The 25,390-nt window shown below is 46.1% G+C and overlaps 1 protein-coding gene across 1 annotated transcript; it reads left to right on the forward strand.

The window, feature by feature from the left end:
- Window positions 1–87: 87 nt before the first annotated feature.
- On the forward strand, window positions 88–23,977 carry LOC144942459 (fibromodulin-like; the record flags this gene model as incomplete). Its single annotated transcript, XM_078869326.1, has 10 exons — window positions 88–252; window positions 8,243–8,322; window positions 11,154–11,343; window positions 17,646–17,778; window positions 18,727–18,923; window positions 19,642–19,832; window positions 21,413–21,440; window positions 22,072–22,144; window positions 22,522–22,626; window positions 23,970–23,977. Coding segments are annotated over 10 exons (1,170 nt in total), but the record flags the coding sequence as incomplete, so codon positions are not given.
- Window positions 23,978–25,390: the final 1,413 nt, after the last annotated feature.

Genomic DNA, 25,390 nt, shown 5'->3' on the forward strand with positions numbered 1-25,390 from the left:
TAGGAAGAGGCAACTAACTCGTGTAAATGTTGGACCACACGTGACGCCGCTCGCGTGCAAGGGGAGGCCCTTGTGATCCGCCTCTAAACCGTCACCCGTCCCTCGCAGTGTTCGTGCCCAGGGACAGCTGTGAACTGTGATCGCAGAAGCCTCGCGTCTGTGCCTGCGGGAATCCCCACCACCGCGCAGTCTCTGTCTTTGCAAGTCAATCAGATCACGAAGCTCGAGCCCGGGGTGTTTGACAGTCTGACGGCACTGGAGGAAACACGAGACCTTGAGTCTCCTGCTAAAGCCGCTGTCATCTTGCACCAAACTTGAGTCCTTTATCGAAGGATTGGTCCATGGTCCAGCTTCCTCCATCTGATCGACCCCCCCCCACCACTCCCTGGAGTCTGGACCACCAGACCTCATTCTCCTACATTTTTTCCACCTGACCCTGAGTGGCAGGGGCGGTTTCTTCATTAGGGCGATTGGGCGACGCACCACCAATGTCATTCAACCACAGAGTCACGCTAGCCGTCACTGTGCTTCTGGATATAGTCCAATCAGCGTCCTGCTACGTTCTGTGGAGTACCGCCTCTTTTTGGGCGATTTCCCTCCGGCTGAGAATCGCCCCGAGTGGCCCCATAGACTTACATTCAAAGATGTTTGTTTTCGAACGGGGGCGCTGCAATGCATTCTCTATGGCTTCCGGGAGGGCTCGCCCTAACGTGCTTACGTCATCATACGTGCTTACGTCATCATACGTAAGCACGTTTCATCCAACAATATAATTTGTTGCCACCTAGTGGAATCTTTAATAAAATAAACTTGAGTGGTTTGTTTTAATAGTGAGTATAGAAACAAACAAGATGTATTGTAAGAGTCACTTTATTTTTCATTAATATTAAAGAAGTGAAGTTGCCTTTACATGCTTAAGCTGTTAATTTATCCATTGCATGGGTGGACCTTATCCTTATCAATCATCCAGACATTTGCCCCCCCTGAGAGATTTTGCAGGAGCCGCCACTGCTGAGTGGTAACCAGCAGAACCACCAATTTTTCAAAATGAAGCAGCATTTCGTTTCTTGCAAACCACAGTGCACCACTTACGTGCAATCTTCGACGATACCGAGGATCTCCATATCTCACTTTCACTTCACTGCAGTGTACAATTGTGTATCATCAGCATATTGATGGAACTCGATATCATCCGATGAGATGACATCGGCGATTAGAGAGACGTATGTTGAAAATAGGAAGGGCCCGAGGATGGATCCCTGTAATATTTCAACTTGACACAGTTAGCTATGTACGGTGCGAAAGAAGTTCTACATACATACATATGCAATGACTATTCGTCACCTTGCTTGAGGAACTGCAATCGACCATGTAGGTATGACTCTATCCACCCAAGTGCCGTACCCGATGCACCGAACCTTGACTGTAGCCGCCCGATGACTGTCGATAGTGTTGAAGGTGGCTGAGTGATCGAGGCCAACCAACGCTGCGGTGCTCGGATCATCCATTATCTTGTAGAGGCCATCAGTGATCTTTAGTAGCGTCATTTCAATGCCGTGGAACAGGTGGACAATCAGCGGCGCAAGCATGTCCAAACATGATTTGAGAATCGATGTGTGGATGTAGTTGAGTGGCGATGTGTTATTTGGCAGCAGTGCGATGAACATCGACACCTCTGCCACCGGCGTTGGTGCCAGTGTCTCGAGTTTTGCATCGGTGCCAGGTTGTTCAAAACGCAGATGGCAGATCGGGAGAATGTGTTACCTTCAGGTAAGAAACTGCCCTCTTGATCGTCACTATTTTATTGGTGAAGAACATTGCAAATCCTGTAGTGACTGACTCGGAGACACTAAGAGTTGGAGGCACTCTGTTTATTAACACGGCCTTACGAGTTAACACTTCCAATAATCCGTATATAGCCGACTACAGTTCCCAGTCAGGACAGTTGGTAGACTGCCTGACTGGCAACGCTGAGACGGTGAATACGGAGACGATGAGAGAAGAATGGCGAAGACTCCAGCAGCAGCACAACGGGATCCCACTCAACACGACAGCCCCGAAGTCCCCTCCAGGGGCCCCTCTTATACTGTCAGTGTGGCCTGGCTCCCTCCCCGGCCACGCCCCCTTTCTAGAACCTACCCGCGGGTTCCCCGTGTGACCCTTCTGTGACATTTCCCCTAGATTCCTCTCTGGTATATCACGTGGCCTGCTGTCGTCAGGGCTGCTGTAAGCTGCAGATCCCCTTCCCTGCCAGCAGCCAGCGCTATGCTGCTACATGACAAATTATATGTCACTACACATAGACCTGGTTGCCTCGTTGATGGGTGGTTGGAAACCAGCAGATGCGTCATAGAGCACGGGGGTTGCGAGCCGACTCATTGACGTGCAGAGCATAGAACGATCTGCGAGACTCAATCATGAGTCAGTTGGCAGATCTGCAGGTGGCTCTGTAAGCAAGTTGTCTCAATACCAGTTTTCTTCCAAAGACGCTGCAGCCTCCTCCTCGTCTGCTTCGCAGCGATCACATCCAGTGACAGAATATTACTGCGCGCATTCTCTGTTCTATTTGTGCTTGTTCGGACAGGCCCGAGTTCATCAACAAAAGTGGTGATGGCCGGATCTTTTGATCGAAACCATCGTGGTCCAGTAACAGGCTGATGGCTGGGTGGTAAACATGCAGTAATTCACTCCACTAGCCATTAGATTAATTGTCACGATTAAATTAAATAGTCTACTATTATTTTGGCCGTGTTTTCCATCTCCCTTGCACTGTGGTGCTTTGTTCTGTCTCAATTGCAATGATTTACTTGCTGAGGAAAAAAATACAATTACCAATAACGATATAATTGGTTTAACAAAACGAATACAAATTCCTTCACAAACAGCATACTACATCTACGATCGCCGATCGCTTCAGATCGGCTACGTCAGACAAGACCACGTGTATGATCTTTACAATTCAGTGTAAATGCCAAAAACGCGGCTAAGATCCTCAGAGTAGCATGATTTTAAATTTAAATCGTGACTAAAACTGCCATATAAGGTGGGGAGATGACTCATTTGAATCCTTCCCACCACCATCCTCGTAACATGTTCAACTATGGGTACGATACCGCACTGTGTCCACCAGAGGGCGCACCAGTCGTTGCATTGAGCCTCGGGTAAAGTTCAGTGACATGCGGCTGTGTAGATTGGGGGCTCCCTTGGGCTGCTGTCTTTCTCAACATAAAAACATTGTTTGTGAAACTGCAACTGACGGTGATGTACAAGCACAAACAACAGCAACAAAAATCAACATGTTCATCAACAACACTGTGGGCCTTTAAAAGAAAATATAATAACAGGCAATGTTTTGGATCACGGCCCTTCATAGCACATAATTTTATATATGTTTTAAATATATGCTTTGAATAAACATCGCCTCCATATAGTGTTACATCCTAACCTACTCCTTGTTTTGTTTTCCTTAATTACATTTAAAGGCTAACACCCGCTCTCATAGATTTAATATCTGAGGGGAGAGCCCGACTTTCCAGCTCTGAAATCTCCCTACGTTAATCCGACCATGAGTTCCAAGGGTGGTGATATCACTGCCACCCAGTGGCAGTAATTGGACATTCATTTTAAAACCTAAGAAGATGATTCCTTGCAGTCACGAAAGCTTCAAATCTAGAATTCATTTTATTATTACATTCTTACAGTCTGTTCTTCTATAACCCGTGTTTCATAATGCAAATTGGACACTACGCGATTGAGCAAACAGAACTACCTCGTGTGAGTAGGCTGCCTCGGCAAAGCATCACACAAGACGGGATGCTGCTGGATGCTTGTAGATGCTGCCTACGCGCCTCAGTCTTTGTTCAGCTTTGTTCAGCCTGCATGCACATGTCACGTGTTATCGCGGCCTGGGCTTGTACCCTATATTATACACTAGGTTGTATAATATAATGTGGTTGTGCAGAGGCGCCATAGGCGCCCCTGAACAACCACAGCCTGTGGTGCCCTCGAACAACCACAGCCTGCGGCGCCCCCCAACAAGCTGGTCAAGAAAACACTTAGGATCCAGTCGCTTAACGTGCGGTGGGCCTTAATCCAGCAGTGGATTTAAGCACCAATAAAACGACAGTAAAGATGTAATTAGAACCGTGTGCATTGTTTGTCAGATTTAATTCTTAAATTACTCACCTTCAACTACGTATTAACTTAATGTCTTGAGACACGATCAGATGTACGGCTGATAGTGAATTACGGTGAAACAACTAGAAAACAACGCGAACGGCTTTGCTGTACTTGAGGACTTTCAATAAGTCGAATCAGAGCGGCTTAAAACTTTCACTCTACATACCTTTTTGTACGATCCCGCGATGTAACTTTGATGTGAATGAATGAAAATGTATTTGAACTTTAGTTGTGATATTGACATTCACTTCTAAGAGTTCTGACTTATTAATCAGTGAAAGAACTGTTAGGATTATTTGGTAGCTCTTAGGAAGTGGTGGGGGGGGGGGGGGGTCCCCCTCCCCCTCAGCCCCCACCCTTGTCGGCCCCTGAGCGTGCTGGCAGATCAGCTGGCCACAGCGCCTTATTAGGGCGCACATCACCTCGGGGGCGTACATGTTTGGGAGGGGCGCACCTCTGGTTGGCTGCTTGCTCGCGGTCACTTGACACACTTCAACCAATCTGTGCCGCGTTAATCACAGTCACAGAGTGACAGAGCTGAGTATTTATATATATGTTTGTCTTGAGACATGATCGGATGTACGTCTGATAGTGAATTACGATTAAAAAACAGTGAAACAACGCGAACGGCTTTGCTGTAATTGAGGACTTTCAATAAGTCGAATAAGAGCGGCTTCACATGGCTTTCACTTAAAACTCACACACACAGCCTCTACACATGCACGCGTAACACAGAATAGTAAAACAAGTTTAAGATGGGCATTGTGCATCCAGCTCGAGAGACGCATGGCTTTCACTTAAAACTCACACACACAGCCTCTACACATGCACGCGTAACACAGAATAGTAAAAGAGGTTTAAGATGAGCATTGTGCATCCAGCTATAGAGACGCTTGCGCCCAGCAAACTTTCCCAGGGCATGCTCTTCAACTGGTTGTCGTTCAGACTCAGAGAATTAACCTGGGTCAGTTTGTCAAACAACCCAGCGGGAAGAGCCGTCAATTTGTTGTTTTTGAGCCACAGCTTCTGTAATTTCACAAGCTGATGGAACGTGTCTGCGGGAATGGATGACAGTTGGTTGCCATTCAGATCCAGTGTTACGAGCTGGGTGAGTTTGTCGAAAATTCCATTGGGTAGAGCCGTCAATTTGTTTTCAGACAAACTCAGAATAGTTAGTTGGCGAGTTTGTTAAATACTCCAGGATGTAGAGCCATCAATTGATTTTTTTTATACAAAGAGAGCTTCTGTAAATTCACAAGGTTGTCAGGTAGACTCAGTTCAATAAGCTTAGTAAGTTTGTCAAACACTGCGGCAGGGAGAGCCGACAGTTGATTATCATGCAACAACAGCTTCTGCAGATTCACCAGGCGGTCAAACACCCCCTCGGGAACGACCATCAGCAGATTCCAGGACAAATACAAGATGTGGAAATTCACCAGCATGTCCCTGGATTGGGGTTCACTACAGCCAGAATAAGTCTCATATTTCATGAACATTTGCTTTGTGTGTATATATGTAGTGGTGAACACGGAGGCACACACTTGTTTTTGGAGGCAACAAGTTTATTTAACAACTTCCCAACCGGGTAACTCTTATCGTACACTGTTTCAACATCTAGGTGATAACTACACGGTTAACTATGTGAGTAGCGGGTTAACTACACGAACGGGTCAGTCAGCTTACACGCTGTCTGACCCACGATGCTGAGCGAAGACCGAAGAGATGTCGCACCCAGGGTTGATCCCACAGACGAGTCCAGAACACTCTCGGGACTGCCACTTTATGATCCTGAGCGTGGCCTCGCTCCGCCTTCGGCCACGCCCCCTTCGAGACCTTGCCCCAAGGATCTCGACTAAGCACCACGTGTCCCTCAAGCCCCCCTCGGGCCCCCCTCACTACCCTGTCCCGGTCACGTGCCCTCTCGGGTTCACACAAACTGTCACGTCCCTACTTGCCCTCTCTCAGGCCGTCACCAGGACTATGGCCCCTAGGGCGGGCTCGCATGCCGTACTTACTCTGGTGACAGAGAGAGGTTCCAGGCGAACACAGTAGCACTCTTGTGACAGTAGCTGGCGCTAACACCATCGTGACACCATTAACGTCACTACATCAATACACGAGTGGCTATTTCCAAATTAAGACAATGCGAAATGGAAAGATGTTATATTCGTTGGGGGTTTCCTCCAGTTTCCTGAAATTGTCATATCAATGCCAGATCATGATTTTAATGATCAATTGGTAATTCTCAAACACCCCGGCGGGTTGAGCCAACGCTGATTCTCAAGCGAATATCAACTTGGTACAAATGGAATAATACGATGAAAAATACACGTTCATGATATGGTCTGTGTATTGGGTTTTAGTCAGTTTACACTCAATATAACAGAACAACTCACTTTCGTCAATAACACTGCCGTTAAAATGTAAGTATGCACACACTACTTGTGCATACATACGTGTGTTGGTAAGTGCATATATATATTGGTACACCCCTCTTTATGTGCGTATTGAGTACATTATTTGCATGTCCATGCATGCATGTGCATATGCTATCTACGTACACTGTGTGTGTGGATAATGTGGATCGATGGACGAGGAAACAACCGACCAATGTCACCAGCTGACGACCGTTCCCAAGGGCGCCTTCGACAGCCTCACGAAGCTGCAATACATTTGGCTGCACAGTAACCCCTGGGACTGGTCCTGACGCTTCGCAGAGACGCCGAGGCGCCAGCCCTGCACTCACTGCATTGCTGATCCATACAGCCACACGTGACTCACACACACACAAGAGATGGAGCGATTATCACGTGAAGTCGATCAATCGTCTGAAATGTATTATCAGCATTTTTCTTACAAACTACATAACCAGACAATGCCTCTCCCTCGGATTTGTCTTTCCACTCCACGTAACTATTAAAAGTAGTTTTTGCACAACTCATCAGCATCACGGCCTTCTGGGAGTGCTTAATTCCAAACTAAACTTTGGACTGGTTTCGATATTCTGTCTGAACTGCAGAGTGAACTTCACAGTAATGGTTATTGTGTTTTACTTCTATATGTTGATTATGATGGTAGATTATGATATTCGTTAACCCTACTGTGTATTTAGGAGGAAGTTGAAAAGGGTGTAGCTGTTTATGCTTATTTTAGATGATGATCTTCGTGACGGTTGAGTCCACAGTCTGATAATGTGGAGAAAATGTTAGCAAAGTGGATTTTAATCCAGTGGTCGCTGATATGATGATGAAGCTTATATATATTTTAAACCTCCTGCTTCTGTTCACCCAGAAATACAAATGGATTCATCACAGTCGATCGGTGCATCCCGTGTCGTGGAGCAAAGGGTGGCTACTCCCACCGCGTCCAAGACGTCCGGCCATCGTGGAAGAATCGGCTAAAGACCCTTCACATGAGATTTCTAGAGCTCCTTCCAGTGGAGACCCTTCCGACATCAGTGTCGTGAGCCAGGCAATTGCAGGGCTGCACCTCAATCTGTTACTCCTCGCTGAAGAGATTGACAACTGACCCGAGGCACTGAGCGCTGCCAGTGTTGAGCGCTTGGCCCGAATTCGGCTCGAGACTCCTGGACAAGGCACACGGTGGAAAGCGTGAACCAATCTCCAAGCAATGCTCTTCAACTGGTTTAGGGCCAGATCGAAGTGAGTCAGTGTCGGCAACTTTCCTGCGCCTGCGGGTATCTCAGTTAATTTGTTATCACCCAAGAAAAGTTCCCGTAGACTCACCAGCCAGGTCAGGTGCTGTAATCATTCGGTCTGAATGTGTTCCTGAAGTCATCGCCTTTGTAGACTCGCCGACGCCTTGTGGAACTTTTGGATCGACAAATGACTTTGGATGATTACTTTGATAATTGTTGTACAACACCAATTCGCTCACAAGCTTGGTGGGTTGATACAAGTAACCAGTGCTCATTGTAATCGTTTTTCATTCAGTCTGCTAGAGTCGTCCTTAAACGGCAGCGAGAGAGTGTTTGAAGTTCTTGCGCAATGAGGACCTCACGTCTGTCCACGCTGGGGTGTTTGCCCGCCTGGTGAATCTGCAGCAGCTGTTTCTGTACAACAACCAGCTGAAGAGCGTTCCCAGGGGCGCGTTTGACAAACGGAGCCAGCGCTGCCAGGAACGGTCTTTGCTTTGTTCCTGGGCACAGAGATAGAGACGACGTTCAAGACCGGCTCAGATAATCGTCACTGGTGTTGACCGTGATTAGGAATCGAACCTGCATCGCCAGGTTCGCAGCACAGCGCGCTAACCGCTACACTACTGATCGAGTAAAAATATTCCATAGGGAATGCGAGCTCTGAACACCGTCAGGGTCGTTGTACTGCACCGCACAGACAGCGGGCACGGCATGGAGCGAGGTGCCGCGATGTGAGGTGAACACGACGCCGCTAACGCGACCTAGGCACCCGTGTTGAACTCCACTGCCGTGTGAAGAGCGACGCTCTCTTGTAGAGGCTGCTCTACAGCAATAGGCAGAGGCTGCTGATATGCGATTTGTACTCAGCGATCAACTCACAGGTCTCCCTGCTGGGGTGTTTCGATGAGTGGAATTAATTCCGGAATTCGCCTGTCCATGGGAGGTTGACTGAGTTCCGAGACTGTATTCAGGAGGATGCTACGACAATGGAATGTGCAGCCAATTCCTGTTTGAGGGGAGTTTTTCGTTGTTGCTGCTGTTGGTGTAGTTGTTGTTTCGCGTGGTTTCTCTTGTTGTGCTTTGTTGTGGTGTTGTGTGGTTGTTTTGTTACGTCGTTGTTTTTTGTTGTGTTGCGTTGTGTAGATGTTGTGGTCATTTTGTTATGCTGTTGCTGCACCAAGCCATCACATCACGCGTTAGTTTATATAAACGCTAAAAATCAGCTATAATAATTCACTCCATGCAATATTCACTGATGCACTAAGGCAGACGCTCACCTCACTGCTCAGTGACACTGCAGACTAACTCGGAGCACAAGAGGGCACCATGACGATGATGATGACGATGACTGTGAATGTCACTAACGCGCTAACTTTACAAACTGAACGCCACTCGTGCCGAGCGTCGTCTCTATCCCGGTGCGCAGCGACAAAGCAGAGACCGTTCCTGGCAGTGCTGGAATTGGCTCCTTTTTTAAAAAGCGCCCCTGGGAACGCTCTTCAGCTGGTTGGTGTCCAAAGCCAGATGAGTGAGCTGGGTGAGTTTGTCAAACACCCCCGCGGGGAAAGACGCGAGTTCTTCACTGCGCAGAAACCATTAACCATAGGCATTCACTTTTCTAGTATGACATGTATATTTATCAATACGTAGATATGTAATCAACAAGAAGCATGATCAATCCACTGCAAGCCGTCGTCACGACCATGCAATGTTTTAATACACTTCGCACCTGCACACGAGCTGCTGTCATTACTCCATCTCCGAGGGGGACGTTGTCGACCGTGGTCAATGCACATTGGCCATCGTGGATTATTCCTTAATTATTGTCCTATATATTTGCCTTATTAATTACAACCTCATCCATTCGCAATGATGCCTCACACAGAGACCTCTTACATTCACCTTGACTCGTTTTCACAGAGATGTATTAACTCAAGCAAACTCTATTCCTATTCACAATGATCTGTTTTGAAGCTTTCGTGACTGCAGGAATCCATACTCTTTGGTACTATCGGTAAAGTCACGTGGGTAGAAATAAAATAAAATAAATGGTCACCATTGCGGTCACCATTTTTCGCCTGATGACGGACGCTCGTGTTGCGTCCGAAACGTCGTGATTTATTTTAATTTAATTTCTACCTTCGTGACTTTACCGAAAAAAACAAAAAGTATTGATCTGTTATTCAAAGAAAACACTTTCCTGTTATTTGAAGCGATATCTGTTTACAATCATAAACATATGTCAGATAAAATGTATTCCGTTTACATTGTCAGAATTATTCTTTTTAAAGGCACAATGGTTCACGTAAACGATGTCCAAAAAACAATGTAACGTCATATTTTGGGTAAATATGATATTCCGGTGATTATACGCAATGATTCATTACCACAGTGGCAATAGCAGGAGCCTTGGTGTATCGTGTCTTCATCAGTGCCGTCAGATGGTCAAACACCCCTGGCTCGAGCTTCGTTATCTGATTGACTTGCAATTGCAGAATCTGCGCATTGGTGGGGATTCCCGCAGGCACAGACGCGAGGCTTCTGCGATCACAATCCACTTGTGTCCCTGAACACGAACACTGCGAGGGACGGGCGACGGTTTAGAGGCGGCTCACAACGGCCTCCCCTTGCACGGGAGCGGCGTCGCGTGTGGTCCAACATTTACACAAGATTTCCGCCAAAATGTTTTAACCAAATATTTTTTAGAGTGCATCGTTTGAACATATTTACGCTGTTTATATTTATCGTTTGAATTTACTTCATATTTGCATCTTTAGTTCATTTATTTGTTAATCTACTGGATAAATAATGAATGTATTTACTAGGTCTCCCTTGAGAATTGAGATGTACATTACAAAAGTCTCTCATCTATATCACAGAGGATGCATTGTCTGCACGCGGGGCAAGCAGTGTCTCCACACACATTTGTAGTAACATTCAAACTAGTGCAGCGCTATGTTAATTGTAGATGACAGCCGCAAGGCAGATATGAGTATTGATATCATTGGTCTTGAATATCTGAAGCTGGAATGCGCCTCCCCTCGCTCGACTCAGCCTCAAGTGAGTACCTGCCACGGTGTGTAAGCGTAAGCACTGGGGAGACAACACGTGAAAGGACTGTGTTTTAAGCGAGAAGGAATGTGACGATCCTGTCTGCATCAACACCATCACTGATTTGACCGATCCTAAGCCGCACCGATGTCCGTCGTATCTCATCCCTACCTGCTTGATTAAAAGCTTTGCTCAGTGAGCGCAGATACGAGCACACGTGAAGCTGGGCACGCGTGACTTGCATTGCGGTGTTAACAGAACGCAGTGCAAAGCAATCGCGCATTAACGCGGGGCAGCTGAAGAGCATTCCCAGGGGCGCCTTTGACAACCTCAAGAGCCTCACTCACATCTGGCTGTACAACAACCCCTGGGAATGTGCCCTGCGCGGAGCTCTCAGCCTTCTCTCTCTCAGCCTCTGCCTCCTCGTGATGATCAATGATAAGGTGGCCTACACGGTAATTTAAATACGACCATATCTGGAAAGTTGTTGTTTTTATTGTAAATGTGAGAGAGTTGGTACCCTGCCTCTTACTCGGGTGGTTTCAGGTAAATTACGTTCAATATTAACTACCACTTCACCTCTAGTATGTTTGTTTCACTTTAAGACAGCGCTATAGATGTTGTTTGTGAATGTCCAGTCAAGTTCGAGCTCTGTTTATTTCATTTCATTTCTCTCTTAGTCTTTTCAATTAAAGCTTGATAATTCATCCACTCTGAGTGGTGACAACCAGCTTGGTGACGTGGTGACTTCATCGCAGTGGATGGACAACGAGCTTTACATTTTAATTTCCTAATGCTTTAAACAAGCCCCTCCCTCCGCCTCAAATCGTTGCACCTGATGAGTTAAATGATGACGTCACCCTGCTGCTGCTTTATTTAAGACCGGGAGCAAGAGCAGAGCCTCACCATTCTGGCGAATTGCCTGATGATGCTGGATGCAATTACCAGCGAAACGTCGTACTCAAAAATGGTAAATGCTGTGGTTTCACGCTTCAACACACCGGTGGGCTAAAGCAGTGAACTATTTGTCTTTTGTCAACGTGATACTTTTTTGCTGATTGGCCGTGTCGGGTCGTGGAGGGTTACGACACATTTATAAATAGCGCGATCTAACCCACAAACGTTGATTATCAAAAACGTTGATTATGAAGCTTGATGTGTAAGTAAAATGTACCCAGTGTTCCCTGTCGTTGTATTTACATTTACTCCGCTCGAGTCTTCTCAACACAGCAGAGAGCAAGTATTTCAAGTTCCTGCGCAGTGATGAACTCGCGTCTCTCTCTGCTGGGCTGTTTGACGGCCAGAGTAATCTGCAGCAGCTGTATCTGAGGGCGAACCAGCTGACGGCTTTACCCGTTAGGGTGTTTGAGAAATTGACCCAGCTCACTTACCTGACTCAATCAACTGAAGGTCTTGAACATCATCCCTGTTGTACCTGCACTAAGCCGATAAAGTGACTGCACTCTACACATGTTTTAATTAATTAATTATATTTTTCTCAAACAATATGGAACCGTTTCACATTTTTTATCTTTCATATTGTACTTGAGATTGATTGTCATCGCAAAAGGCTCTTTCTAATGTCGGTTATCTTGCCTGGTAAACCGGAGGCGTTGAGAACAAACTCCCCGTGAACACGGTCGAAAGCCTTTTTCCCAAAAATATTTTAATGAACAAACGATTCAGGTACACACAGAGGGCATGTATGGAAATTGACACCAGTATAGACACAATGTCTATGCCATATGTTTTAAAAAAACTCTATACATCCCTGGTGTCTACTTCCTTAACTTGGATACCCCTCTCGGGGTGGGGTGGGAGGAGAAATCAAAGGGTTGGGGGGAGGGTGCTTTAATCAATATTTGTGTTTCATGCACGGTGACTTTTTATGGTCGGGTAAAATCAATGAATCTTTTTGTCAATTCATATTATTATATTTCTGATCCATAGGTCATGGCGAGCAGTATCTGCGGATTGACATTTGTTATCGGGGAAAAATGGAACGCTGAGATTGAGTCTTAATATTTTTCCATCGCACTTCAAAGTAATAGAATTCACCTGGACATGTTACCATTTCGATCACGATCTGATCTGATGCGGTTTCAAGTTGCATCCCTCCAACAATTATTTTATTTTACACACTTGTTGTACAGAACGTTGGTGTTTCGTTTACTATATGTGTGCATATGAACATTTTGCTTGGTTATGTATCATTTAATTACCTACAATGACGTAGTTTACATTGACATTCTTAAGGCTATTCATTATATAATTTAAGTTGTAGCAATGTATTATTTGCTGGATAATTGTTTACGTATTCGAGGTTTTAGCAACACCTATAAGTAGACTAAAACAATGCTTTTGTAAATCTTAACTTCACAGTACAACGGAACATTCCAATGTGCCCACAACGAGAGATGTTGATCCGCGTCAAACACATCTTATAGTAGATGGTTCAGAAGTACAACAGAAGCACTGCGAATAACAAGCTTGGAATAACATTGAGAGATAGACGAACGCGTGGATCAGGTAATACACTCTTACAAAATTACATCAAACATCAAACAGTTAATAAAGTAAGCTGCCATGGCCATGCCACGGCACGAGAAGGAATGATGGAATAATCTACTCTAACACATCGGCTTTCGCGACCAATATCATCCATAATAGAGGTTTTTGGGTTAGATCGCGTAAATATGTAAATGTGTCGTTAAAACCCGCCACACCCGACACAGCCAACTAGTAAGGGTTGTCACGTAAACAGAACATGCTAGTGACGAATTGGCATGTTCTGTTTACGTGACAACCCTTACTAGTTGGCTGTGTCGGGTGGTGGCGGGTTTTAACGACACATTGATATATTTACGCGCTCTAACCCAAACATCTCTATGATGGAATAATCTACGATGGCCAATGCACATTGACCATGGTCGATAATAACAGCGGAGTTGCAGCCATGGGAAGACATGAGCGTGGAAGTACGTTCACCCTGGAGATGGAGTGATGACAGCAGCTCGTGTGCAGGTGCGAGGTGGATGAATACATCGCATGGTCGTGAATTACTGCTTGCAGAAACCTTCATCCAGCAGTAGATTTATCATAGCTGATGAATACATTAATATCAGGGTATTGATATATAAATGTTTCTCGATGAGAACCTTTTCAAGTACACATCTCTATCTTAAATGGAGATGTGCGAAATAAATTAATAAATGTATGAACCTCACCATTCACAGTAATTAGATATAGAAGAAAATAGATATAACCACACAACTCTGAAACAATCAGTTTTTACAAGTGATTTATAAATGCACTAAACACTATAAATGTTTCGTCAAAACGTTATTCATGGACGTCGCTCGTATGCAAGGCGAGGCCGTTGTGAGCCGCCTCTAAATTGTCGCCCTCCATGGGTGTTTGACAAACTGACCCAGCTCACTTATCTGAATCTGCGAGACAACCAGCTGAAGAGCATTCCCAACGGACGTTTGCTGGGGGCATGCATCTCTCGAGCTGGATGTACAATGCCCATCTGAAAGCTGTTCTTCTGCACTATGTAACGCGTGGAAGCTGTGTGTGGGAACTACACTAACGTTGTACTGAATAGTTCAGAAAATGTGTAGTATAATAGCGCTGGCTGGTGGACGGTAGCAGCAACTGTGGTGGACAGACAGTACGCACACCGTTGAGCGTGAGCACGGGTGTGCTGGCAGAGCGGAGGAACTGGGGCAAGGGTCACAGAGGACCCCATCTTGAGGCCCCTGGAACCTGCTAGCGGGTTCGAGAAGGGAGGCGCGGTCAGGGCGGAGCCAGGCCGCGCTAGTAGCATAAAAGGAGCCGAGAGCGGGGGCTCGTGGCTGCCGGTTCTGGGAATGGACTCGTCTTTTCGTTGCTGTGGTCTCGTCGCCGTCGTCGCTAAATGTCTCCGCTAGATATTGCGCTTCGAAAGATAGTAGTTGGCTATCTCAGTCAGCACCGTCAGTGTTAGACTTCTAGTGTTGTGTATAGGCTAGGCTAAGCTACTGTGGAGAGTGGAAGTTGTTAATAAAGAAAATTCCTCCTATAAACTATGTCTCTGAATATTTGACACGATACATTTATCGAATGATTATTATTACAGATACCGAAGTATTAAATATATAGGCATTACATTCCAGAGATGCAGCAACACATGTGCATTTCCCCATGTAGGTGCGGTATCGGTTTGCTGTGTTTAAGGGTTGGTGACTCGTCTAGTGACTTCATGATGACATTCGAAAGACTATGTAGCGACAATTAGCACCTCTTAAAGATTTGTTTGTCAATGTCCCAAGTGAAAGCGGTTGGCTACACTGGAGAAAACACGGGGAGCTGATAGCAAGTTCTAGGACTGCTGAGCTGGCGGAAATTTCCTGAGACTCCAGCACAGAGTAGAGTGTGATTTGTAAATAGTCTGTGTGTGAGGACACTGACGGGCTTAGACGAAGGTACGGATTAACCAATGGACTCATTATCCACAATAACCTGGCCCGGCTGTGTAAATTCACCACTTCACCTCGGCTAAATAATTACGTCACAGTCCCCTATGAGCGTGCAGCGTGCACACGGACTGCACGTGCTCGCGGGTAAAACCTGGACCTTAATTCTTGATTTGAAGCTTTCGTGACTGCAAAGATTCATATTCTTAGGTTTTTTCGGTAAAGTCACGTAGGTAAAACATTAAAATTAATAAAAGTAAAATAAAATAAAAATCACGACGTTTCGGAGGCAACACAAGCTTCCGTCTTCAGGTGGAACCGCCACAGCCACGACAGCTGTATCAAGTAAATGAGAGATTGCAGGAGCTACCACTCCGTTTATATAATGGTTGGAGAGGGGGGAAGGGCCAAGTACAGCACACTGTACTTAAGAGGGTGAGCCTTTGTTATGGAGAGGTACGGTTTGTGACTCAACCTGTGACAAGGAGAAAACAACTGAACATGGTAAACCTGTAATAGTTGTGTCAAATAAGATTGGCCAAATAAGTGTAGTTAAATCTTTTTTGTATGGTTAATCACATCTTTCCAATGATTACTCAGTTTGTAACCATCATCACGGTTGAAATTATGTCTGTGTTTATATATTTGTATGGCTTCGTGTACAAACCTTTGATGGTAGCCAGGAGGTTTGCAGAGAACCTTGGTCTCGGAAAAGACAATTTCATGAGAGCCCACCGAGTTGTAGCAATGATCGGCCACGGCCGAAGAATCAGTTCTGCCGTGTTTCAGATCTAACTTGTGCTCGCGGACACGATCAGAAACATGACGTTTCGTTTCTCCAATGTAGCAATCACCACAAATGCAACTCAATTTGTAGACTCCAGGATACTGTAAGTTCAGAACGACATCCTTCACATATGGAATCAGATCACGGATGTTATGCACTGTACTGAATCGGACTTGGATCTTATGTTTGTTTAGAATTTTGGAGATTTTTTTGGTCACGCCTGCTATGTATGGTAACGTGATAGTTTTGGTCGGAGTTTCATGTGGCTGTTTCTGTGTGGTGGGAGAAACAGCTTGGCGGATAGTGCTGTCAGAGTATCCGTTCATCTTGAGGGCCCGATGTACATGTCTTAATTCACCGGCCAGGTGGTGTTGGTCATAAATGCCATGGCCTCTGTGGTATAGCGTTTTGATGAGATAATTCTTTTGAGATGGGTGGTGGTGGGAATCCGGTTTCAAGTAGGAATCTGTGTGGGTGGCTTTCCTGTAGACAGAATGTCCCAAGGAGCGCATCTGTGTCTACGGGAATCCCCAGCACCACGCGAGTGCTGCGTTTGGACAACAATCAGATCACGAAGCTCGAGTCAGGGATCCTTGACAGTCTAACGCAGCTCACTAATATGGATCTTGGTAGCAATCGGCTGCAGGCCCTACCCGAGGGAGTGTTTGACCGCCTGGTAAATCTGCAGTTGTTGGCACTGGACCACAATCAGCTGAAGAGCGTTCCCAGGGGCGTGACTCGCGGTGGAGCTGCAGTCACGCCCCTGAGAGTCACACCGGTGGTGATAATGCACCCAATATGAGCATTCGAAAATGATCAGCGTAAAAAAATTTAAATAACTAAAATACACAATAGTAAACAACAACAAACACCAGCTTTTAAAAAAGAATAACACTTCATGTGCAATCATGGATATTTGTATAAAGATTAAACACGTTCCATTAATGACAGTCTCAAGAATAACGTGTCAAGGTTAATGGATTTACTTCAACGCCAATCCTTAAATAACAATGATGCTGCTTACATAACGGATGTCAGCAATTGTCAGTAAATACTGCATTTTAACTGCTTCACATATATTCTACACAATGCATTGAATATCGTCTTAATATATCAGCTATAGTGTCCAGCAGTGAATTAATATCCACGCTGGTGATGTTGAATTTACATCTAAATATCGAGATAGATACCCCATTGCTACATTTAACGAGACGAGAGACTTTTGAAATCCACTATTTTCAGTGGAGTCCTTGAAAAAAAAATGTATCTTCACTATTCACGAAAATAAAAATACATGAACACAACACGACCACAATTCCACATCAAAATGTTTTGGATGACCAAAACTACGTAACACATACACGCTAAGCACTCTAAAATATGTAACGAGAACATTTTACGGAGCGCATCAGTAAGAGGCGATTCGTCTCAATATTGGACCACACGCGACGCCGCTCGCGTGCAAAGGGAGGCCGTTGTGAGCCGCCTCTAAACCGTCGCCCGTCTCTCGCAGTGTTCGTGCTCAGGGAAAACTGTGGATTGCCAGAGTAGAAGCCTCGCGTCTGTGCCTGCGGGAATCCCCACCACCACGCAAAGGCTGTATTTGGACGTCAATCAGATCACGAAGCTCGAGCCCGGGGTGTTTGACAGTCTGGCGGCACTGGTGGAGACACGAGGCTATGAGGACCTGCTATTGTCACTGCGATCGTGAATCATGATGTTGAATTCCTCACATACACCGGCATAATGGAAAACAAAATACAATAACAATGTTCTAACGGGCTTCGTTTAATGAAAGAGTGGTGGCTTTATAAAGTAAACATTTCTTAAGAGAGAATAGAAGTCGCTTTAGCTCAAATATCTATATAATTGTGCTTCAAGGTCACTTCAACTAAGTTCTCAATGAATGTGAATGCACCTATCCTTATTTATAAAATAGTTCGGAAAGTGAATGGAATTCGTGTAACTTAAGATTTATTTACATTGAGTGGAGTTCCTGTTAACTAACACATATGTATGGAAGTGACATAAGTGCAATTAAGTTCATGCTTATGAAAGCGAATGTATTTTATTAAAATAAACACATCTCCATGAAAGGGATTGAAGTCGGTTTCCACTGTGATGTGAATAGATATGCATTACACTAACTTAACTCCATGCACGTGATTGGTGTCCGCTTTGCGCTCTCATTAATCTCTATGGAATTAAACGCAGGCCACTTTAACTAACTGATGCCATTGTAATGAATGGTGTAAATGCTTATCCCGAGCTCTCATACTCTGATGGTGCATTGTCTTTGAGTTGTGCGCCTTTTGGCGTCATCTGGTCCAACCCATGTGAGACTAGGCTCTAAGGAAAGCTGTCTGGGGTGTGGACCAATCAACTTCAAGGACAGTGCATATATTATCAGAGTTATGTCTTTTGTTTGCATTATGGCTGCAGATATTGTGGTCTATGCAAACATGACTCCTTGTAAAAAGGTGTCAGTTTTGTTGCCAGATAGAAGGGTAAAAAAACAATTATCGAATAGAGGTCACTTTGATGAGGCAATCTCTAGCATCACCATAAGCCATGACTACCCTCTGCGGTGAGTCACAGCCTGACCCATCTGACCTTGGTGGATTTTAGTGGCAACCAGCTGCAGCATCTTCCAGAGGAGGTGTTTGACCACCTGGTGAATCTGCGGCAGCTGTGGTCGAACAGCAACCAGCTGACCTCTCTCCCCGCTGGGGTCTTTGACAAACTCAATCGGATCATTTACCTGACTCTGAGCACAAACCAGCTTAAGAGCGTTCCCAAGCACGACTGGTGGTGGAGCTGAAGACTGAATGAATTAGCAAATTGCTGACAATTAATGGTCACGTTTACGAATTTCATTATTTGTGTTGGACATATTGCACTCACACACACACAAAGTTCCATTTTATAATTTGACACTAAACCACGTGTTCTTGCTTAACAAAGAAATATCTTGCGTTGTGCACCCTTTGTTTGTCCCCGAAGTCTCCCTTGTCAAAGAGACTTCCGTCTCAGCGGGGGATCTCGTCTGGTCAGATAAGAGTTCAGGGACGTGCTCTATTTACCTCGGGGCCAGAGCTAATTGAGACAAAGGTTTTCTGGTACGGGAGACGTGAGACGATACGATAAAATATCTCGGAACATGCCTCTGGGTGGAGAAAGACTAAAGACAGAGTCGTGCACCCAGCAGTGGGAATAGCGGAGGAGTGGGCGCCAAGGGAGGCACATCGCCCACATGAGCAGTGGCATGAGCAAGCAAGCAACTGCAGGGCTGCACCTTTACCTCTTCACTGAGATACGAGGGAAAACATTACAATGCGGTGAATTAGGCCGCGAATGCAGAATGTAGCGTTTGGGAACAGGTGACCGATTTTGGAAACGGTTACTGGATAAGAGGTCGTCGTCTAATACGACTAATAACTAGCCTCCTTGAATTATTTTGACTGCCTGGGAGCTGGGCTCTGGGTTTGTGCTGTAATAAGCTCACAGAGCTGCCCAGTAGCGCGTTTGCCAAACTCACCCGGCTGAAGCATTTGGATCTGGACGAAAATCAACTGAAGAGCATCCCCGCTGGGGTGTTTGACCGCCTGGGGAACCTGCAGTGGCTGAGTCTGCACACCAACCAGCTGAAGAGCGTTTCCAGCGGCGCGTTTGACAAAGGGAGCCAGCACTTCAAGGAACGGTCTCTGCTTTGTCGCTTGGCATCGGGATAGAGACGACGCTCGGCACGAGTAGCGCTCAGTTTGTAAAGATACCGCGTTATTGACATCCACAGTCATCGTCACCATCAACATCGTCACGGTGTCGTCTTGTGCTACAAGTTAGTCTACAGTGTCACTGAGCGGTGAGGGGAGCGTCTACTTTCGAGTATTTTTTGCGTTTCGCGGTGCCTCTTCCTGTATGGCAAGTGTGGGGAAATGAGCGAAAGATTTGTTCGCAATATGTCCGGAGAACAAAGTGAGCTTGGATTTGAAGGCTTTCACATGTTTGTACATGTCGTGAACAAACTGATCTTTCCCCTGCAGTTTCACATTCAGCTCATTCATGTGTGAAAATATGTCCACAGCAAACGAAAAGTCACTAAGCCAGTTCTTGTCGCTTAGCTCGGGGAATTCGTCAGATTTCCCCATCAACTCCAAAAATGCAATGATGTCCTCTTTCAGCTCCCACACTCGTTGTAACACTTTCCCCAAGCTTAACCAGCGGACACGATAGTGGTACAGCAAGTCCTGATGATCCGCATCAGTTTCCTCAAGGAACGTAATAAACTGATGGTGCTGAAGTCCCCTTGCTCGTATAAAGTTCACAAGTTTTACGACTGGATTCACGACATTATTAAGCTGCAATACAGACTTACACAGGGATTCCTGATGGATGATGCAGTGAAGGAAAATAAGATTCTGGACAGGGTTTTCCTCTTTCACTTTATCCTGGATTCTTTTCAGCAGCCCAACATTTTTTCCAGTTAAATTTGGCGATCCATCCGTTGTGACATTGACAAGTTTACTCCAAGGTAGCGTCATTCTTTCGATGATAGCAGATACCTGGTCATACAAGTTCTCTCCCCGCGTTGTTCATTTCAGGGACTCCATGGTCAAAAATTCCTCTGTTATCGCAAAACTGTCGTCAATGCCTCGGATAAAAATGAGGAGCTGAGCAGTGTATTTTACGTCCGTACTTTCATCCAGTGCTAGTGAATATAATTCAAAGGAATCAGACTTTTTGTTTAATTGACAGTCCTGCGTGATAAACGGAATTTTTCAAATTTGCTTTTGATCTCTGGACACAAGATGTCTGCTGTCTCTACCATGTATTCTTTTACAAACTTGCCTTCGGAGAAAGTGGTAATGAGTGGTAATGTTGGTGAGAAGTTTTCAAATAAAATTTAAATCGAAGTGAAGAAGGAAATTATTGAAAAGTTTGTATAATTAATGATTTCTCAAACTTTAATTGTGTTTTCTGTGCTTAAAACTGTTAAAACAACTGTGGGGTCTAGAACGGAATTACACAAAGTGCGCCATCTAATGGGGAAATGGGGGCATTACAGGAGGAAGGTAACATTTAATTTAATAATAATATTTGGACAAGTTCGGCGGGCCGGATAATAAAGCCCAACGGGCCGTATACGCTCCGCGGGTGGTACTTTGCCCATGTCTGGTTTAATCAATGGACTCATGATCCACTACAACCTGACCCAGCTGTGTAAATTCACCACTTCACCTTGGCTGAAGAATTACGTCACAGTCCCCTTTGAGTGTGCAGCGTGAACACGGACTGCACGTGCTCGCGGGTAAGACATGGACCTGTTGAACAGTCTCCAGCTGTGTGCAGCTCCACTCACTTCAGCTGAGTCAGTTATAGTCGGACACCAGTGAGCAGAGCCGTCGACTGGTTGGTATAACAACTTTAGTTCATTTAGACTGACCAGGCCATCGAGTCTGCACAACTATAAAAAAAAGCGTCCCTGAGGGACTTTATATCGATGCGATACCACATCACTGTGAACAATTACCGTATTTTCCCACATATAACCCGCGGGGTATCCCACTTTTTACAAACAAAACAAGACCCTGCGGGGTATATGGAGGTGCGGGCTATCCCAAAAATGTGTTACACGTGTGACGTCATAACTCGTTTAATGTTTTCATGGTAGGAATATCCACTATGCAACTGTGGGGGCCGTTGGCCCCCGGGGTCTCTCCCTCACGCATCCCCTATTTTGGTTGCGTTGCCGCACCGCCCTATTACCCGCTAAGGTTTCGCCGGCATTCGAACGCGACACCCCTACTGTTACAGCCTCGCGCCGCGCTCCCACGCTGCGAGCATACGTGCGCACAGCATCATCAATCAAACGCCATACTCCCCCTCTTTACACCGCTACGTACAGCTCTCGCACGCTGCGAGCGTGTGCCCGTCTACAGCCCGGTGCGGCACTCGCCTCCCCTTCGAATAACCACGTGACCAATGCGCACTCGTATCCGACACGTAGCGAACGTACGCGCACTCACGCACCCAGCCCCCCGCGGCACTCACTCACCACTGAGCACTCACGTTGTGATCGCGCACCTATATCCTACGCGGAGCGAACGCACGCACACACACGCAGCTCCACACGCGACACCCACTCTCGCGCCGCTCTGCGCAGCGCTCCCACGAGGCGAGCCGCAGCACTAAACGCGTTCACACCGCTCACGAGATCACACGAGGCCACGCTTCGCTATTAATGATTTATTATTTGCTACCTGCGAATTGATGCTAAATCAGTTTGAGTCAGTACGTATCGGCGAGGCTGGCCTATCCTACTTCCCCTGGACCTATTCCCTATTTATCGGCTTACGATACCCTGTCACCTTGCTACTCACGGGTCGAAGTATTCGGCGTCCTGTGGCTTTTCCTCTATCCTGTCGGGACACGTCACGCGGACGTCCGGAGGGCAGAGCTGGGAGCCGACTTGAACGTGTGCCTCTTGAAGAGAAGTGAGAACCCTCTACCTTGCCACGATCCCTTTTATCCTCTGTCCCGTACTTCCCGAATGCTCTCCGCTCATGAGCGGCGCATATGCTAATCAATGTCCTGCTTGCGCGGCGTAAACTCTAAACAATGGCTCGCGCCCCCCTTGCACGCGCACGGCGGCTCCGCGGCGCCTCCACGACGCTTTTGTTATGCTAATCGGATGTGCTGCGGTGCCGATTCCAAACACGGTCCTTCGGAGTGAGCAGGTAGGAACTTGGTTGGACAGCGCATTCATGCACGACAGAGAGACCAATAATTCCTGGTGGGCAGTGTGGAACATTGTTCCTACCTGTATTAATCTTCCTCTCATGCATGGCGCCGTGCTCCTGCACACGCTAAACTATGCCGCCCCGTCCCTCCTCCGCCTGTCTCGTCGACCCGTGGGGGTGTGTGTGGGGGGGAATGCGCCTCAACCGCGGTGGCCGAATGCCCCACGCCGCGACCATACCATATTAAGGCCGGTCGCAGCGCCGCGGCGCAACGTAGCGTCGGGGGAGGTCGTCCAATTCCCTGATCGCCGGAAACCGTGAGAGTTAATCCCGATAAGGGTTTCTCGGATAAAAACCAGTCAATCAGGTGATCTCCCCTTCCAGCTCTATGGATGGGGGGAAATGCGTGCGGGTGTGTTCATGTGAGGTGAGGTGAGGGGGGCGAGGGGTTGGCTCCGTTGCTTGGTGGTGGCGAGGTCGGGGATGGGGCGCCTGCCGAATGGCTTCGTGGCGGCGGCATCACACAACACTTACCTTTGACTAAAGCACTGCTGAATAAACCACTCACACTAAAATTGCACATGTTATCACATTTTAAATTATTTGAAATGTTTGTAAAATGAAACAACAATGTTTGAAGTGGGCGCACTCTGTTTACCGGCGATGGGAGAGCTGGGGGGAGAGAGAGGTGGGAGGTTGGGGGAGAGGCAATGGCGTTACCGTAGTGCCGCTATTATCTGCACAGTGCGCAATCTACCAGTGCTAAAACTGTACTTATTTATCTACCAGTTATGTGTTACTTATTTATTGGATATTTACTTTTGTTACTTATTTACTGTTTTTAGTTCACTTGTTTCTGGTTAGTTAGTTTTCTTTGTGCACGTTATAATTTTAAAGTTAACAATTGATAGTGGAATGTATTACAAATGTAAACTTCGTATTAATATGATGGAATTAAGCTGCGGTAACAACGTTAAAGATATGCATGCATGCGAGATATATGGAGGTGCTGGCTATTTGAATTTGTTTTACACAAAACGCTATTTTTGCGGGGTATATGCGTATGCGGGTTATATGCGTATGCGGTCTATATGCAGGAACATAAGGTACACGATGATTCTAACATGGGCAACTTTATTACATGTAATGCTTTGGTGATATCACGGTAGAACAAACGTAACGTAGAGATTATTCCTTACATGATTGAGTGGCACCCCTCCTCGAAACGTGCGGTCGGATTTATCTGCTTTCTTCCCACGTGACCTGCCAGCTAATGGTCGCAGCCCGGTCCGCAATGACTGCAAAACGAGTATCAAATCACATTTGTGTATTTTTTTTACTTTATTTCAGTAAAACGCTGATCTTTAAAATATTCACGTAATCCAGGCGTACGATGAGCGCTCTCTGCAGGGCGTTTATGAAGGTAGAACATAATGCAGTCGTGGCTGCCTCTAAACCTTCGCCCATCCCGCGCAGCGTTCGTGCCCGGGGACAGATGCGGACTGCTACGGGAGAAGCCTCGCGTCTGTGCCTGCGGGAATCCCCAGCACCACGCGAGTGCTGCGTTTGTACAACAATCAGATCACGAAGCTCGAGCCAGGGGTGCTTGACAGTCTAACGCAGCTCACTAATATGGATCTTGGTAGCAATCGGCTGTGCAATCATGGATGTTTGTATAAAAATTAAAGACATTCCATTAATGACAGTTTAAAGAATAACGTGTCAAGGTTAATGCATTTCCTTTAACGCCAGTCCTTAAAAAACAATGGTGCTTCTTAAATAACTGATGTCAGCAATGATGTCAGTAAATACTGCATTTTAACTACTTGACAGATATTCTACACAATGCATTGAATATCGTCTCAATAGATCAGCTATAGTGTCCAGCAGTGGATTAATATCCACGCTGGTGATGTTGAATTTACATCTAAATATCGAGATAGATACCACATTGCTACATTTAACCAGGCGAGAGACTTTTGAAATACACTATTTTCAGTGGAGTCCTTGAAAAAAAAATGTATCTTCACTATTCACGAAAAAAAATACATTAACACAACACGACCACAATTCCACATCAAAATGTTTTGGATGACCAAAACTACGTAACACATACACGCTAAGCACTCTAAAATATGTAACGAGAACATTTTACGGAGCGCATCAGTAAGAGGCAATTCGTCTCAATATTGGACCACACGCGACGCCGCTCGCGTGCAAGGGGAGGCCGTTGTGAGCCGCCTCTAAACCGTCGCCCGTCCCTCGCAGTGTTCGTGCTCAGGGGCACAAGTGCTCTGTGAAGTGATAGGCCTCGCGTCTGTGCCTGCGGGAATCCCCACCACCACGCAAAGGCTGGATTTGGACGTTAATCAGATCACGAAGCTCGAGCCCGGGGTGTTTGACAGTCTGGCGGCACTGGTGGAGACACGAGGCTATGAGGACCTGCCATTGTCACTGCGATCGTGAATCATGATGTTGAATACCTCACATACACCGGCATAATGGAAAACCAAATGCA

The sequence above is a fragment of the Lampetra fluviatilis genome, chromosome 27, assembly GCF_964198595.1.
Source record: "Lampetra fluviatilis chromosome 27, kcLamFluv1.1, whole genome shotgun sequence".
Taxonomy (NCBI): domain Eukaryota; kingdom Metazoa; phylum Chordata; class Hyperoartia; order Petromyzontiformes; family Petromyzontidae; genus Lampetra; species Lampetra fluviatilis.